The sequence below is a fragment of the Natrix helvetica genome (assembly GCF_964273705.1).
Source record: "Natrix helvetica genome assembly, chromosome: 3".
Taxonomy (NCBI): Eukaryota; Metazoa; Chordata; class Lepidosauria; order Squamata; family Natricidae; genus Natrix; species Natrix helvetica.
The window spans coordinates 174,769,622-174,785,237 of NC_138549.1; the positions used below are offsets into that span (position 1 = coordinate 174,769,622).

Below are 15,616 nucleotides of genomic sequence, written 5' to 3' on the forward strand. Positions count from 1 at the left end.
GACTTCAGCAGCACAGATTGATCTTGACAAAGTGTACTCGGAATGGTTGTTAAAGAAAGACAGACGTGAGAAACTGTAAGATGAGACAGACTTTCAGTGAATAACAGTGTACATTACCATATGCAAGCATTTTAATATTAATATTTAATATTTAATAATACTGCTATATAACACCTTTAATTACGGGGGTACCTTGAATAAATATAACTTTGCGTTTCAAATAACACTGATTTTGTTGTTGTCTTGGGTGACATCTGTGAAAAAAATTCAGGTGCTCAGGCATGAAAATGTGCCGCTCAAACACTATACTTTTCCGCTCACACTGAAAAAAAAATTAGAGGGAACATTGATGCAAATGACCAGCTGTCTGCAAGGAGTGTAAATCTTTGCATTCCCCACCATCCAGTCAAAGCTTAAGAAGCTTCATGGATGAGAAAGAAAAACCAGAAAGTCCAGCTGCCTCTTGGGAAAAACCCAAGGGGACAAGCATGACCAGGAGGATGGAAAATCTCCATGTCAGGCCTGCAGTTCTATTCCTTTTTAGGATCTTTGGCCTGCCACACTCTCTATTATTTCACTATGCTGTTTCGTTAGTGTAAATTGGGAGGGGGGAATAGAAAGGAGTAGAATTGTGGAATGTGTTGTTGTCATTCCTTTCTAGAAGCCCAAGGTCATCTTTTGTCTCCACACCTCTGCACCTGACCGGAACCAGCTGGGTGGAGATGCCAGCGTGGCCGAAGAAGATTGGACCGTGTGATGGATTTATGGGTGTGGGGATAAGATCATGAACTTTCAACTGGGTGGAATCCCAGGAAGCTTTTAGATTTGGGATTTCCACAGATGTGCCAACATGTCTGACTTATTAAATTGGAACTTTAAGGATAGCTCTGCCTTGGACTCTGATTTAATTCTGCATGATATTTGGAACACTGACACTCCATAGACATTACCACTTAGAATGGTCACTAAATCCATGGTTGTAAGTCGAGGACAAGTAGGTAGTTCTTTCAAACTGTCCTCCGTCTGTCTTCATCCTTAGCTTTATAACCTTCCCACAGGTAGTCCTGGATTTACGACAGTTCGTTTAGTGACTGGTTGAAGTTACAAGGGCACGGGAAAAAGGGACTTACAACCAGTTTTCACGCTTATGAGCATTGGGACTTCCCCATAGTCACATGATCAACACTCAAACACTTGGCAACTGACTCACATTAATGATGGTAACAGGGTCCAAACACACCCAAAGTCAACATTGAGGACAGCGAATTGCCAATAATTGGTTGAGATCCTGTTGTGGCCTCTTGGCCACTGGCCCCTCCATCAGCCGAATCAGATGAGGAAGAAGAGGAACAGCTGGTTCCAGTGCCTTTCGTGTGGATGCACAGAAGGCAGAGGAGAGGAGAGCAGTAGAAATCTATGGGCCGGTCCTTGGGAAGGAAAAGCCACCGCTGCTAGCGAAGCCTTAGCTTTGGGGATAAGAGGCAGAGGGCGGAGATGAATAGATGTGGCTGTCAGACCTGGAAGCCATCTTTTCCATTGGGCCTTCAGCCCTGCCACATTTTCTACTGTGGGAAAACGGGAGGGGGGATTATATAGAGTGTGGGTGATATATAGTCAAAATACTTGACTTCTCAGAAAGTCAAGGTCATCTTGCCCTGCAGGACGCTGCCTGATTGGGCCGTGTGACAGACATGTGGGTGCTGGGCGGGGACTTGAAGTTTCACTTCCCTGGGAAAAACCCGGACGCTTTCAAATGTGCCAATATGACATCTAATAACTTTGAGGAAACTCAAGCCTCGGAATCTTCTTTCATTAGGGGTGTTACTTGGACTCCTGACATTGAGGAAGAGGAGGAACAGCTGGGTCCAGTGCCTGACGTGCAAATGCGCAGAAGGCAGAGGAGAGGAGAGCAGAGGAAATCTATGGGCCAGTCCTTGGGACAGAAGAGAGCACTCTAGCTCTAGGGATAAAAGGCGGTGGGGGGAGATGAATAGGTGTGGAAATTATTTACCTTCTGGATGGACAGACTTGTTAGCCTGTGATGAGAGAGAGAGGGAGGGAAGGAGGGTGGGAGAAACATTTTGCTGGAGCTCCTAATAAAGGAATCTTTGAGTTCACTTCAGAGGATTTGTTGTGTTTGTCGTGTTCCTTATTCTTTGTTCATGGTGTTAAGTTTTGACTTTAGGCTTCCTGCAAACCAGGTTCTGGGTTTTTCGTACGAGAGCCGTTTCCCCCCATACCGCAATCAAGGGACCAAACCCAGTTAGTCTCCCAGCCCCATCTGCGTGCAGGAGACATGAATCCCAACCTCTTTTGACCAAGCTCTTTTACCTTTCTTCATTCAGTTCCTCCCACGGTGCATCTCGAGACCCAGCCCCCTTCTCCCGTCCAGATCAACGCCTCGGTGACGGTCACTTGCAAAGCGGAATATTACTACCCAAATGGGGCCAAAGTTGAACTGTTTTGCAAGAGTCCCATCGGGAAAGGAAAGAATGGTGGGACAACTTATAATTCAAACCGGACATATTCCCGCCAGAGTTCCCTGAAGATCATGGCCACCAAAAATTGGAACTCCTCGCTCTTCACTTGTCTGGTGAAACACAATTCAACAGTAATTAAGGCTACCACAAGGCTGGTTGTTACGACAGAACGTAAGTGTGTGTGTGTGTGTGTGTGTGTGGAGGGTTCTTGAGTTTTTCGTGCCTTCTTCTTCCCCATCTCAGTCCAGGTTGAGTCTAAATTGTGTGTTGTGGCGAATCAGGAGGTGGCGGCGTGGAAGTCAGGTTCTGCATCAAACTCATAAAGTAATACAGGCGGGATAACAATCCAGTAAATAAATATTGGATATTATTTGGAAGAATTCTGACCAAGCAGCTGTGGGAGGTAACCACATTATAGAAATGCAGAACTGGCGGGCAAAAGGTGTGGAAATCAAATTTTTGCCACGCGTGCACAAACGACGTTGTGTCGTTTTCCCATTACTCCAACGTGAAGCCAGTATGAAGATACCTTGTGTAATGAAACTAAGAGTGTGGTTCTGTTAATTCATCTAAGAGCAAGGCATTGGGGGTCAACGGGGGAAAACCAAGTGAAACATGGCAAGCTACACGGAAACGGTGAAAGATTATTAGAGCAAGCAAATGTGTTTCAAAATACTGTGTTTTTCGGAGTGTAAGACACTCCCCGAAGAATAAGACGCGCCTAGCTTTTGGGGAGGAAAAGAAAAAAAAAATCTGCCTCCGCCTCCCAGCAATTTGTCTCCTTGCAGCAAACAGCCAGTTTCAATTTCAGCACAGCCTTAGTACAAGCAGCTGATTGTTGGGCCTCCCAACGATCAGCTGTTTCAGGCTGCAGAGATTGCCATAGTCTATTGCCGCCCCCACCTGCCCCGTTTTTGGCCTCTACATTTTGTTTTCAGCGTCAGCACACCTCGTTTTCCACCTTCCGCGCACCCCATTTCCGCCCCTTCTCGGCAGCGGGGATCGGAATGGGCAGAAAACGGGGTGCGCAGAGGCCAAAAATGGGATGCAGGGGGCAAAAAGGTGGCACGTGGAAGCGGCAATGGCAATCCTTGCAGCCTCAAACAGGTGATGGTCGGGAGACTGATACAACCGACAATCAGCTGCTTGTATTAATCAGGCTGTGCTGAAACTGGATGTTCGCTGTTTGCTGCAAGGAGGCAAATTGCTGTGAAACAGAGGCCAAAGGGTGGGGCCGGCGGGTGGGCAGGGCTATGTTCAAGTGTATAAGATGCACCCAAATGTTTACCCTCTTTTAGGGGGGGGGGAGAAGTGCATCTTATAGTGTGAAAAATACTGTATATTTTTTTCTCAATCAGGACAGGAAGCTATTAAGAGAATCTTACAGCTTTATTACAAATAAATCAAAGTGATCTGTTGTCTTTCCCCAACAGGCCCACTGCAACAATACATGATGGGTCTCTATTTGGGCATTTTCCTGAACAAAATAGGGCTGGTTCTTTTCTTCATGGGTCTTTTCAAAATAAAGGCCCGCAGATGCTGTATTGTGAGACATTTCTTCCCGTCTTCCGAAGGCTGAAATTCCGATTTCACAACTATTCCCGACCACAATTCTGGATGGGAGATCTGCCAGGAAATCAATAAGAATGTTATTTTTTAAAAAAAAATGTACAATGCTTCGTTTTGTAACCATCTGTATAGTTTACAAATGAATAAAACAGAGAGAGAAAATCAACTTCCTATCCTTCCGTCACATCGGGGATTCCGAAATTACATGAATCCTGTCGGCTTACAAAGCTCATTTAGTGACCGTTCAAAGTTACATCATCACTGAAAAAAAGTGATTTATGACTGTTTTTCACACTTACAACCGAATGCAGCAATCCCCATGGTCATGTGATCAAAATTCAGAAAATTGGCAGCCGACTCGTGTTTTTGACGATTGCCGGGGTCCCCGCGACCCCCTTTGGCGACCTTTGGACAGGCAGTCAATGGGGAAGCAGGATTCACTTAACCACTTTGTGACTAACTTAACTGCAGTGATTCACTTAATAACCGTGGCAAAGAAAAGTTGTAAAATGGGGCAAAACTCACTTAACAAAAGCCTGTAAATTTTGGGGCAGAATTGTGGTTGTTAAGTCGAGGACTACCTGTCCTATTAATCTTGGCCTAGTTTAAAAAAAGATGGGAGTTACAGAAACTACCATGAGTGCTTTCTGGCTGTCGTGAACTTCTCTGTGGCTTTTGATCATGGTATCCTCCTGGACCAGCTTTGGGGCCTGGCAGCAGGATGCAGATGAACAGAAGAACTGAGTTGGAAGGGATCTTGGAGGTCTTCTAGTCCAACCCCCTGCTCAGGCAGGACATCCTATACCAGGGGTCGGCAACCTTAAAACACTTCCGGTTAGGCCACAAAGGTCCTAACCGGAAGCCTCCATTCAATTCGGATCGACCGGAAGTCCGGTTCCTGTACCATAGAATCTCCTCCTAGTGCGGCGTCTTTTTTCCTCTGTCAACCGGAAGTCCAGTTCCCCCACCATAGAGTTTATTCCTAGCACGGTGTTCTTTTCCTCTGCTGACCAGAAGTGGGTCCCTGCACCATGGAGTCTTCTCCTAGTGCATCATCCTTTTTCTTCTGCCAACTGGAAGTCCAGTTCCCCCACCACAGAGTGTCTTCCTAGAGTGGCATCCTTTTTCCTCTGCCAACCGGAAATCCAGTTCCCCCACCAGAGTCTCTTCCTAGTGTGGCATCCTTTTTCCTCTGCCAATCGGACGTCCAGTTCCCCCACCAGTGTCTCTTCCTAGTGTGGCATCCTTTTTCCTCTGCCAACCGGAAATCCAGTTCCCCCACCATAAGAGTGATTTCCTAGAGTGGCATCCTTTTTCCTCTGCCAACCGGAAATCCAGTTCCCCCACCAGAGTCTCTTCCTAGTGTGGCATCCTTTTTCCTCTGCCAATCGGACGTCCAGTTCCCCCACCAGTGTCTCTTCCTAGTGTGGCATCCTTTTTCCTCTGCCAACCGGAAATCCAGTTCCCCCACCAGAGTGTCTTCCTAGTGTGGCATCCTTTTTCCTCTGCCAACCGGAAGTCCAGTTACCCCACCATAGAGTGTCTTCCTAGTGTGGCATCCTTTTTCCTCTGCCAATCGGACGTCCAGTTCCCCCACCAGTGTCTCTTCCTAGTGTGGCATCCTTTTTCCTCTGCCAACCGGAAGTCCAGTTACCCCACCATAGAGTGTCTTCCTAGTGTGGCATCCTTTTTCCTCTTCCAACCGGAAGTCCAGTTACCCCACCATAGAGTGTCTTCCTAGTGTGGCATCCTTTTTCCTCTGCCAATCGGACGTCCAGTTCCCCCACCAGTGTCTCTTCCTAGTGTGGCATCCTTTTTCCTCTGCCAATCGGATGTCCAGTTCCCCCACCAGTGTCTCTTCCTGGTGTGGCATCCTTTTTCCTCTGCCAACCGGAAATCCAGTTCCCCCACCATAGTGTCTTCCTAGTGTGGCATCCTTTTTCCTCTGCCAACCGGAAGTCCAGTTACCCCACCATAGAGTGTCTTCCTAGTGTGGCATCCTTTTTCCTCTGCCAACCGGAAGTCCAGTTCCCCCACCATAGAGTCTCTTCCTAGTGTGGCATCCTTTTTCCTCTGCCAACAGGAAATCCAGTTCCCCCACCATAGAGTGTCTTCCTAGTGTGGCATCCTTTTTCCTCTGCCAACCGGAAGTCCAGTTCCCCCACCATAGAGTCTCTTCCTAGTGTGGCATCCTTTTTCCTCTGCCAACAGGAAATCCAGTTCCCCCACCATAGTGTCTTCCTAGTGTGGCATCCTTTTTCCTCTGCCAACAGGAAGTCCAGTTCCCCCACCATAGTCTCTTCCTAGTGTGGCATCCTTTTTCCTCTGCCAACAGGAAATCCAGTTCCCCCACCATAGAGTCTCCTCCTAGCGTGGCGTCCTTTTTCCTCTCCTTGTCCTAACCGAAAGCCCTATCAATTGTGGAGCCGACCGGTGACAGGGAGCCGCATCAGAGGGATGAAAGAGCCACATGCGGCTCCAGAGCCACAGGTTGCCGACCCGTCCCATACTGTTCCATCTTGTACCTGCACCCTGCCAACCGTACCCGCCCAGACGCTAGACCTGTCTGTAGCGTATTTTTTATCCCCGGGCCCAACTACGTGAGCCAGGGGCCCATGAACTACAGCTCTGATGTGGCAGCCACTGGGCTGGTTCCCACCATGGAGCAGGCAGGGACCAAATTTGACATGGCTGCACCAGGAGGCCCCCGTTCCAAGGGAAAAGGAAGCAGCTCCTGTGACCATTTTAACCTAGAAGCTCCCTTAAGAGAGCGGGACCCAAAGGCTGAAATATATCACAAGCGGAGTCATTAACATTTATGCATGCAGACAGGCGGTCCTCCACTTACAACCGTTTGGTTATTGACCGTTCCAAGTTACAACGGCACAGGAAAAAATTATCGTTTTTCACACTTATGACCGTTGCAGCAATCCCCTGGTCACGTGAATACAATACAATAGCAGAGTTGGAAGGGACCTTGGAGGTCTTCTAGTCCAACCCCCTGCCTAGGCAGGAAACCCTATACCGTTTCAGACAAATGGCTATCCAACATCTTCTTAAAGACTTCCAGTGTTGGGGCATTCACAACTTCTGGAGGCAAGCTGTTCCACTGATTAATTGTTCTAACTGTCAGGAAATTTCTCCTCAGTTCTAAGTTGCTTCTCTCCTTGATTAGTTTCCACCCATTGCTTCTTGTTCTACCCTCAGGTGCTTTTGAGAATAGTTTGACTCCCTCTTTTTTGTGGCAACCCCTGAGATATTTGAAGACTGCTATCATGTCTCCCCTAGTCCTTCTTTCTATTAAACTAGACATACCCAGTTCTTCATGTTTTAGTCTCCAGTCCCCTCATCCACTTTGTTGCTCTTCTCTGCACTCTTTCTAGAGTCTCCACATCTTTTTTACATCGTGGCGACCAAAACTGAATGCAGTATTCCAAGTGTGGCCTTACAAAAGCATTATAAAGTTGTATTAACCCTTCACGTGATCTTGATTCTCTCCCTCTGTTGATGCAGCCTAGAACTGTGTTGGCTTTTTGGGCAGCAGCTGCACACGGCTGGCTCCAATTTAAATGGTTGTCCACTAGGACTCCAAGATCCCTCTCACAGTTACTACTATTGAGGAAGGCACCACCTATACTGTACCTGTGCATCCGGATGCTTGCCAAGTGACTCGTATTTATGACAGTTGGCAGCATCCCCATGTCATCCTCTTTTGCAATCTTCTGACCGGCAAAGTCAACGGAGAGGCTAGATTGACTTTAACAACCATGTTACTAATTTAACAACGACAATGATTCACTTAATAAATTGTTAAGAAAAGTCGTTAAATGAGTCAAAAATCCACTTAACAAATTTCTCGCTCAAGAACAAAAATTCTGCATGCAATTGTGGCGTTCGTAAGTCAGTTGCCAAGCCTCTGGATTTTGATCACGTCATCATGGGGAGGGGTGGGGAATGCAACGGTTGTAAGTGTGAAAACCGGTCATAAGTCACTTTTGTCAGGGCTGTTGTGACTTCAAACGGTCACTAGACGGTTGCAAGTCGAGGACTACCTGTAATCACGCAGGAGATAGTTCCAAAGCAAAGCTTTCCTTGTTTCCTCACCTCTGCAAAGATTAAAGGGGAGCCATCCAGTCACTCGTTTAACCACCTTAATCGGAAATCTTCGACAGGAGGAGGAAATTCAGCTTCCTTTCGAGGGGAAAAAAGACATTAGGGAAAGGTAAGAAAACATTCTATACTTAACTGATGCTCATCCCTTGTTGTCAATTCAGTTTCATAAGCCAGGATTATTGGTGAATCTTCATCAGGTCTGCGCTGTTCCCTTGTGTTTTTAACCGCTGGTCTTAAAAGACTCGCATGGCCAGATGCTACCAAGGGGCCTGGTTTGAAATCTCACACCTTTTTCTGTCAAGCCGGTTTAAATCAGACCAAGACTTTCTACTCCAGGGGTGGCAAAACTCAAGGCCCGTGGACCGGATCTGACCATTTTCAGCTGCGATGGCCTCCTGCAGCCCTCTGCCGCCGAAAATGAAGCTCGGGAGCGCAGAGGGCTAGCAAAACAAAGAAAGAACCAAACCGAAGGAGAAACGTTTCCTCTTTTGCATTTGAGCATGCAAGAAGGGACGAAAGGAGAAAGGGAAGGAGGAAAGAAAGAAAGAAAGGGAGGAAAAGGAAGGAAAGAGGGGAAGGAAGAAGGAAGGAGAATGAAGAGGGAAGGGAAAACAAGAAAAGGAAGGATGGTTATGAGTGAGGGAGTCTGAGGGAAATCCTGCCCTAGCACTTGGCCCTGACACGAGTGATGTCCAGCTGGCCATGCCTACCCTGGTCCCACCGAGGTCAAACACAAACCCAATGCAGCCCTCAATGAAGCAGAGTTTGACACCCCTGGTCTACTGTTATCAACACCAAGTGTATTCTCTAAAATCCATTCAACCTATCCAGTTAAGTAAGCAACAAGCAAGGTGGACTTATTCTGTTTAGGACTCTAGAAAGAGTCCAGAGAAGAGCAACAAAGAGGATTAGGGGACTGGAGGCTCAAACATAGGAAGAACGGTTGCAGGAACTGGGTATGTCTAGCTTAAGAGAAAGAAGGACTAGGGGAGACATGATAGCAGTCTTCCAATATCCTTTGCTGGGCTTGCCTGTCTCGTCTGCCATGCTGGCCTGGCCAGGTATGAGGTCGCAGTGACACAGTTATACTCTGGGTGATGCTGCAGTACCGGTGAATTCTTTGGGTGACGAGGACTCCTTGGAAAATACTACACAGGACGAATAGCAGCCAGGAACTATTAGAGCTTTCCTCCTGGATTTGCAGTGAACGGTGGGACTTTAGGGGGGGTCAGTTGAGTTAAGTCTTCGTTCTGGCTGTGTTGTTTCCATGCTCAGCTCCGGGTCATCGCAGACTAGGGGAGACATGATAGCAGTCTTCCAATATCTCAGGGGTTGCCCCACAGAAGAGGAAGTCAAGCTATTCTCCAAGGCACCTGAGGGTAGAACAAGAAGCAATGGGTGGAAACTAATCAAGGAGAGAAGCAACTTAGAACTGAGGAGACATTTCCTGGCAGTTAGAACAATTAATCAGTGGAACAGAAGTTGCCTCCAGAAGTTGTGAATGCCTCAACACTGGAAGTCTTTAAGAAGATGTTGGATAGCCATTTGTCTGAAACGGTATAGGGTTTCCTGCCTAGGCAGGGGGTTGGGCTAGAAGACCTCCAAGGTCCCTTCCAACCCTGTCTATTCTATTCTATTCTATTTTCTCTTTACTATTTTTATTTCTATTCTATTTATTCATTTCAACCCCTAGCTACAAATATTCTCCTTTATCGGTACTTTTCTCCTTGTCTGCATAATGCTACGCACAGAGGAACAGCCGGGCAGATACAGGTGTCTGCAGAACAACTATCCTCAGAACCCACAAGGATTTCCGAGGCCCATGGACTACAGATCTTACTGTAGCAGCTGTTTGGACCAATGCCCACCACAGAAAGGTAGGCAATGAATTTGACACAACTGCAGACACTTTCCCTGGCCGAAGGAGCCAGCATAGTTGAGGGAGCAGTGCCCTTGAAGGATGCAGGAAAAACCCTGGTTACATTTGCCTTACCTCCCTGCCTTGGTTTGTATCGTGGTGTTCCCCTCATCTTCAGGCTCTGCCCCGAGCAGCTCCAGAGACAAGAGTCTACTTAAGAACGTGCTCTGGCCTCAGGTTGAAATGCTAGAAGAGAAGCATGTAAAAGTTATGAGCCAGCCGTGTGCTGCTGCTGCCAAAGAAAGGCCAACAGATTTCTAGGTTGCATTAACAGAGGGACAGAATCAAGATCACATGAAGGGTTAACAGCAACAGCACTTATATACCGCTTTACAGTGCTTTTACAGCCCTCTTTAAGTGCTTTACAGAGTGAGCCTCATCCTCCAACACTTAGGATCCTCATTTTACCAACCTCGGAAGGACAGAAGGCTTGAGCCTGGTGAGATATGAACTGCCGAACTGCAGCTAGCAGTCGGCAGAAGGCGCCTGCAGTACTGCACTCTAACCACTGTGCCACCGTGCCTCATAGTAATGAGAACATTAAAATACCACTTTATAAGGCCTTGGAAAGGCCACACTTGGAATACGGCTTTCAGTTCTGGTGACCACGATGTAAAAAAAGATGTGGAGACTCTAGAAAGAGTGCAGAGAAGAGCAACAAAGATGATTAGGGGACTGGAGGCTAAAACATACGAAGAACGGTTGCAAGAACTGGGTATGTCTAGTTTAATAGAAAGAAGGACTAGGGGAGACATGATTGCAGTGTTCCAATATCTCAGGGGTTGCCACAAAGAAGAGGGAGTCAAGCTATTCTCCAAAGCACCTGAGGGCAGAACAAGAAGCAATGGGTGGAAACTAATCAAGGAGAGAAGCAACTTAGAACTGAGGAGAAACTTCCTGACAGTTAGAACAATGAATCAGTGGAACAGAAGTTGCGAATGCCCCAACACTGGAAGTCTTTAAGATGTTGGATAGCCAATGAGAACAATTACTCAGTGGAACAGCTTTTCTTCAGAAGAAAAAGAACAGAAGGACTATGTCCGTGATGGGGGACCTGTGGCAGGCAGAGCCATTTGCTGGGGTACGTGAGGCATTGCCCTGTCAGTTACAGTATGCATGCGCATGCTGGCCAGCTGGCTTTGGTCTTCTTTTGAGGCCACATTTTGCCCTCTAGAGGCTTCAGGGAAGGTCCTGAAGCCTTTCCGGGGAGCCAGGGGAGTGGGCTGTTTCCGATCTCCCCATCTCCTAGAAAGCCTGGGGAGGGCGAAAAAACCACGGCAAAAGCAGGGGGGGTTGCTGGACGCGCACGCATGCACAGCATGGGGAGGCACACATAGGACTACGGGTGTGGCACAACCCCCCTGCGCCCCCCCTGCACGGGAGCCAAAAAAGGTTATCCACTAGACTACCGTATTTTTCGGAGTATAAGACGCCCCTTTTTCCCTCAAAAAAGAGGCTGAAAATCTGGGTGAGTCATATACACAGAATGCAGCATTTTTGGCTCCCGAAACTCCCTTGTCAAAAATGGCTGTGCGTAGACCTTTAGGAAGCTTTCAGAGAGCTCCTGGGGAAGGCAGGAGTGGGAAACAGCCCAGTTTTTGCTCAATTTTGCCCCCACCCCACCCCGAACCCCTCTATAAGCCTCCTATAAGCTAGCCTGGTTGATTTATAGTCCCACTTTCAACCTCCTGGCAAACACCTTATTTTGGGGTAATTTTTAAGGGTAATTTTAATTTATATTCGAATTTTAATCTATTGTACAGTATACAACCTACCTCCTCCGTCTATTTATGTATATCTACCTATATTTTTGTATTTACATTGTTTTAATATGTCTGTACACCGCCCCGAGTCCTGTTTAGGAAAGGGTGCGGTCTATAAATTAAAGTTTATTATTATTATTATTATTATTAAAGGCTATGCATGCATTTTTTTTTACAAAAAAACGGGCCCATTTTTGTAAAAAATGGGCCCTTCTTTCCTTGTTTTTTGGGGGGGGTCCCCCCCAGGAGCACTCTGCAAGCCCCCTAAACGCTATTCATGCCTTTTTAAAAAAAAAAAATCACAAAAACAGGCGGTTTTGGGGAGGTTTGCAGAGTCCAAAACCTTTTTTTAAAAAAATTTGCCTCTTCAAAACCTTGGTGCGTCTTATACCCCGAAAAATACAGTATGCCATGGCCCAGTTGGAGCCTGAGTCCGAGGATGAGAGGGAGCTAGGGCCAATGGAGGACGACTGGAGGAGCAGATCAAGGCAGTCCCACGTCCCTCAGGCTAGGGGTGGGTTGCCAGAGAGGGAGAGAGGGGGTGGAGGAAGACCAGCTGAGGGGGCAGGCAGGCAGTGGAGCAGACAAGCAATTACCTCCCTCCCCATCCCAGAGAATGGAGGAGGCGGGATCAGCGCAGGGCAACCCGACTACGCCGGAGAAGGGCACCCCCCCTTCACAAGGCTCACCTGGGGAATGAGGTTTAAAGTGAGGCTGTTTGTCAGGAACGAACGCTGCTTTTTCCAGCCTCACGTGCTGTTACCGACGTCTGGATACTTTGCTGGGCTTGCCTGTCTCGTCTGCCATGCTGGCCTGGCCAGGTGTGAGGTCGCAGTGACACAGTTATACTCTGGGCGATGTTGCAGTACCAGTGAATTCTTTCGGTGACGAGGACTCCTTGGAAAATACTACACAGGGTGCTCCTCTGGACGAATAGCAGCCAGGAACTATTAGCGCTTTCCTCCTGGATTTGCAGTGAATGGTGGGACTTTGGGGGGGTCAGTCGAGTTAAGTCTTCGTTCTGGCTGTGTTGTTTCCGTGCTCAGCTCCGGGTCATCGCAGACTAGGGGAGACATGATAGCAGTCTTCCAATATCTCAGGGGTTGCCCCAAAGAAGAGGAAGTCAAGCTATTCTCCAAAGCACCTGAGGGCAGAACAAGAAGCAATGGGTGGAAACTAATCAAGGAGAGAAGCAACTTAGAACTGAGGAGAAATTTCCTGACCTTTAGAACAATTAATCAGTGGAACAGAAGTTGCCTCCAGAAGTTGTGAATGCCCCAACACTGGAAGTCTTTAAGAAGATGTTGGATAGCCATCTGTCTGAAATGCCTCCTGAAGGCTATGCATGGGCCCGAAAAACGGGCACTTTTTGCTCATTTTTGGCTCCACCCCACCCCTCAGGAGCACTCTACAAGCCTCCTAAAGGCTATTCATGCCCTTTCTTTGGAAGAAAAAAAAGGGGCGTTTTTGGGGGGGGCGGGAAGGGCTGCAGAGTGCAAAAACTTTTTTTTTTAAATTTGCCTCTTCAAAATCTTGGTGCGTCTTATACTCCGAAAAATACGGTAATATCTCAAGGGGGGGGCACCATTCCACAATTCTATGGCAGGAAAGCTGTAATATTAGTCTTATCCTAGATCTATTTCTGAATTTATGTGTCTTCCTGCCTAACCTACCCATGGTGAATAGCTGCCATTTGAGAACTTACACAGGAAGAAAAGCAGATTTTCTCCAACTAACAAATACTACGCTTAATTGAATAAAGGGCCCACATATTAATAAATAGAACTCTTATTCCATTCTTACAAAACAATATATTACAAAATGTAGCAATACCCCTAGTACTTAGATTTAGATATAGCGCCCCATAGGGCTCTCTGGAGTTTACAGAGTCAGCCTATGGCCCCCAACAACCTGAGTACTCATTTTACCTATCTCGGAAGTTGAGTCAACGTTGAGCTGGTCAGGAGCGAACTGCTGGCAGTGAGCAGAGTAAGTCTCCAATACTGCATTTAGAATAAATAGATAGATAGATAGATAGATAGATAGATAGATAGATAGATAGATAGATAGACAGACAGACAGACAGACAGGATGTAGGATAGGTTAGGATATAAGATAGGATATGGGAAGATAGGATATGATATAGGAATACGATAGGATAGAGATAAATAGATGGATAAATGGGTAAAATAGATAAATAGATAAATGGATGGATGATATAGATGAATAGGATAGGATATAGAAAGATAGGATATGATATAGTATTAGGAGAGGATAGGATAGATGATAAATGGGTAAGAGATAGATGGATGGATATAGATAGATGGATAGGATGTAGGATAGGATATGAAATAGGAAGTTAGTGATAGGATATAGGATAGATAGATGACAGAGACAGATAAATGGATGGATAATGGATAGATAGATCAGATAGGAAAGAGATATAAACGGATGGATGAATAGAAGGATATGATATAGGATGAGATAGATGATAAATGGGATGGATGGATAGATATAAATGGATGGATATAGACAGATGGATAGGATGTAGAATAGGGTATGAAATAGGAAGTTAGGATGGGATATAGGATTAGGCTAGGATAGATAAGGGAGACAGATAAATGGATGGATAGATCAGAAAGGAAAGATAGATATAAATGGATGGATAGACGAATAGGATAGGATATAGGATGATGTGATATAGAATTAGGATAGATGATAAATGGAAGAGGTCGATGGATGGATGTAGATGGATGGATAGGATAGGAGGTAGGATTAGGAGGCTGAGTCAACCTGAGGCCTGGGGAGGAACTCTGCTGGATGAAGGCCGTCCCCGCGTGAAGACCCTTCCTCAGGGGAGGCCCCGGCCCAACCACCCTCCCTGCTTTGTCCCCGCGCTTACTGGGCCTCCCTCTGCCTGTCGCCGCCGCCAAAGCCTCCGCCAGGCGCTCCATCTCCCTCGGCCGCCATGTTGCTTCTCCTCCGGCCACGAGCTCTCTGAGCCGAGAAGAGCCGGAAGATGCGGTGACGTCATTTCCTCCTCCTCTTCTAACGGAAATCGCTTCGATTTCCCACACGGCCGATGAAAGGGAAGCGGCCGGAAATGCCCCGGGCGCCATCTTTGTTGAAGGCACGATGTAGCCGTCGGTTTCCGAGTGCCCGACGAACGGCTGGTTCGCCCGGGAGAGAGAAAAAAAAAGTCGTGAGTGGGACTCGTCTCTCCTCTCTGACCTTTTTACCTGCATGTGTCTCTGCTCTGTTGGAAGGGGGCTCGTTAACCTCAATATTGAGCCAGGATTCAATTGGATACGCGCCGCTCTTCTCTTTTCGTATCTCTATGGTCTTTTTTCTCCACCCCTCTGCTAGAAAACTGAAATATCTTGGGAAATATTAAGAAGACAGAATATTGTATTTCCCTGGATGTGAAAAGGGAGAAAAAAATTTTTTTGAAGACTCCCTGCAACTTCCTGCCCTCCCATTACCTTTGTCAATGAGCCATCAAAGCCTGAGCTAGTCTACTCTACATAACAAAGGTAGAATTAACCTTCTACAGAAACTCACCACATGGCACCTGGGAAAATTACATCAGCCAGCAAGACAACCAAACTTGGACTCAAAGTACAGCGTACAGAGGTGCCCCTGCATGGCCCCATGGGAGTCTGACAACCAATCAGAATACAAGATGAAGATCAAAGGACAGAGAGGTCATAAAACCAGGGGCTTTCAGCATCTCTCTCTCTTTTTCTTCTTCACCCAACATCTGGAAGCATCTG

The 15,616-nt window shown here is 46.9% G+C and overlaps 1 protein-coding gene and 1 long non-coding RNA gene across 6 annotated transcripts in view; one reads left to right on the top strand and one right to left on the bottom strand.

Annotated features, from left to right (window-relative positions):
* The window catches only part of LOC309390442 (immunoglobulin kappa light chain-like), a gene marked incomplete at its 3' end in the record, with an annotated part of 26,620 nt that extends 16,475 nt beyond the window's left edge, over positions 1–10,145 (top strand). Inside the window, exons 3-4 of one of the 2 annotated variants that reach the window (XM_081949791.1) lie at positions 2,346–2,651; positions 9,914–10,145. In XM_081949791.1, coding sequence (XP_081805917.1) covers positions 2,346–2,651; positions 9,914–10,050 — 443 coding nt within the window. Of the gene's footprint in view, positions 1–2,345; positions 2,652–3,913; positions 4,060–9,913 lie in introns of those variants that run through there. The other variant, XM_081949790.1, reaches the window with a different exon arrangement.
* On the bottom strand, positions 3,851–15,001 carry LOC309390467. Of its 4 annotated transcripts, none has more exons than XR_014175127.1 (6): positions 14,746–15,001; positions 12,533–12,987; positions 10,156–10,266; positions 9,194–9,535; positions 8,154–8,240; positions 3,851–4,106 (listed from the first exon to the last, which is right to left on the bottom strand). It is a non-coding gene; the product is annotated as an uncharacterized lncRNA (long non-coding RNA). The 4 variants fall into 4 exon arrangements; XR_014175128.1 differs by having other exon boundaries at positions 9,272–9,535; positions 14,746–14,997; XR_014175130.1 differs by lacking the exon at positions 9,194–9,535 and adding an exon at positions 13,772–13,846 and having other exon boundaries at positions 14,746–14,760.
* Between the last annotated feature and the right edge of the window lie 615 nt (positions 15,002–15,616).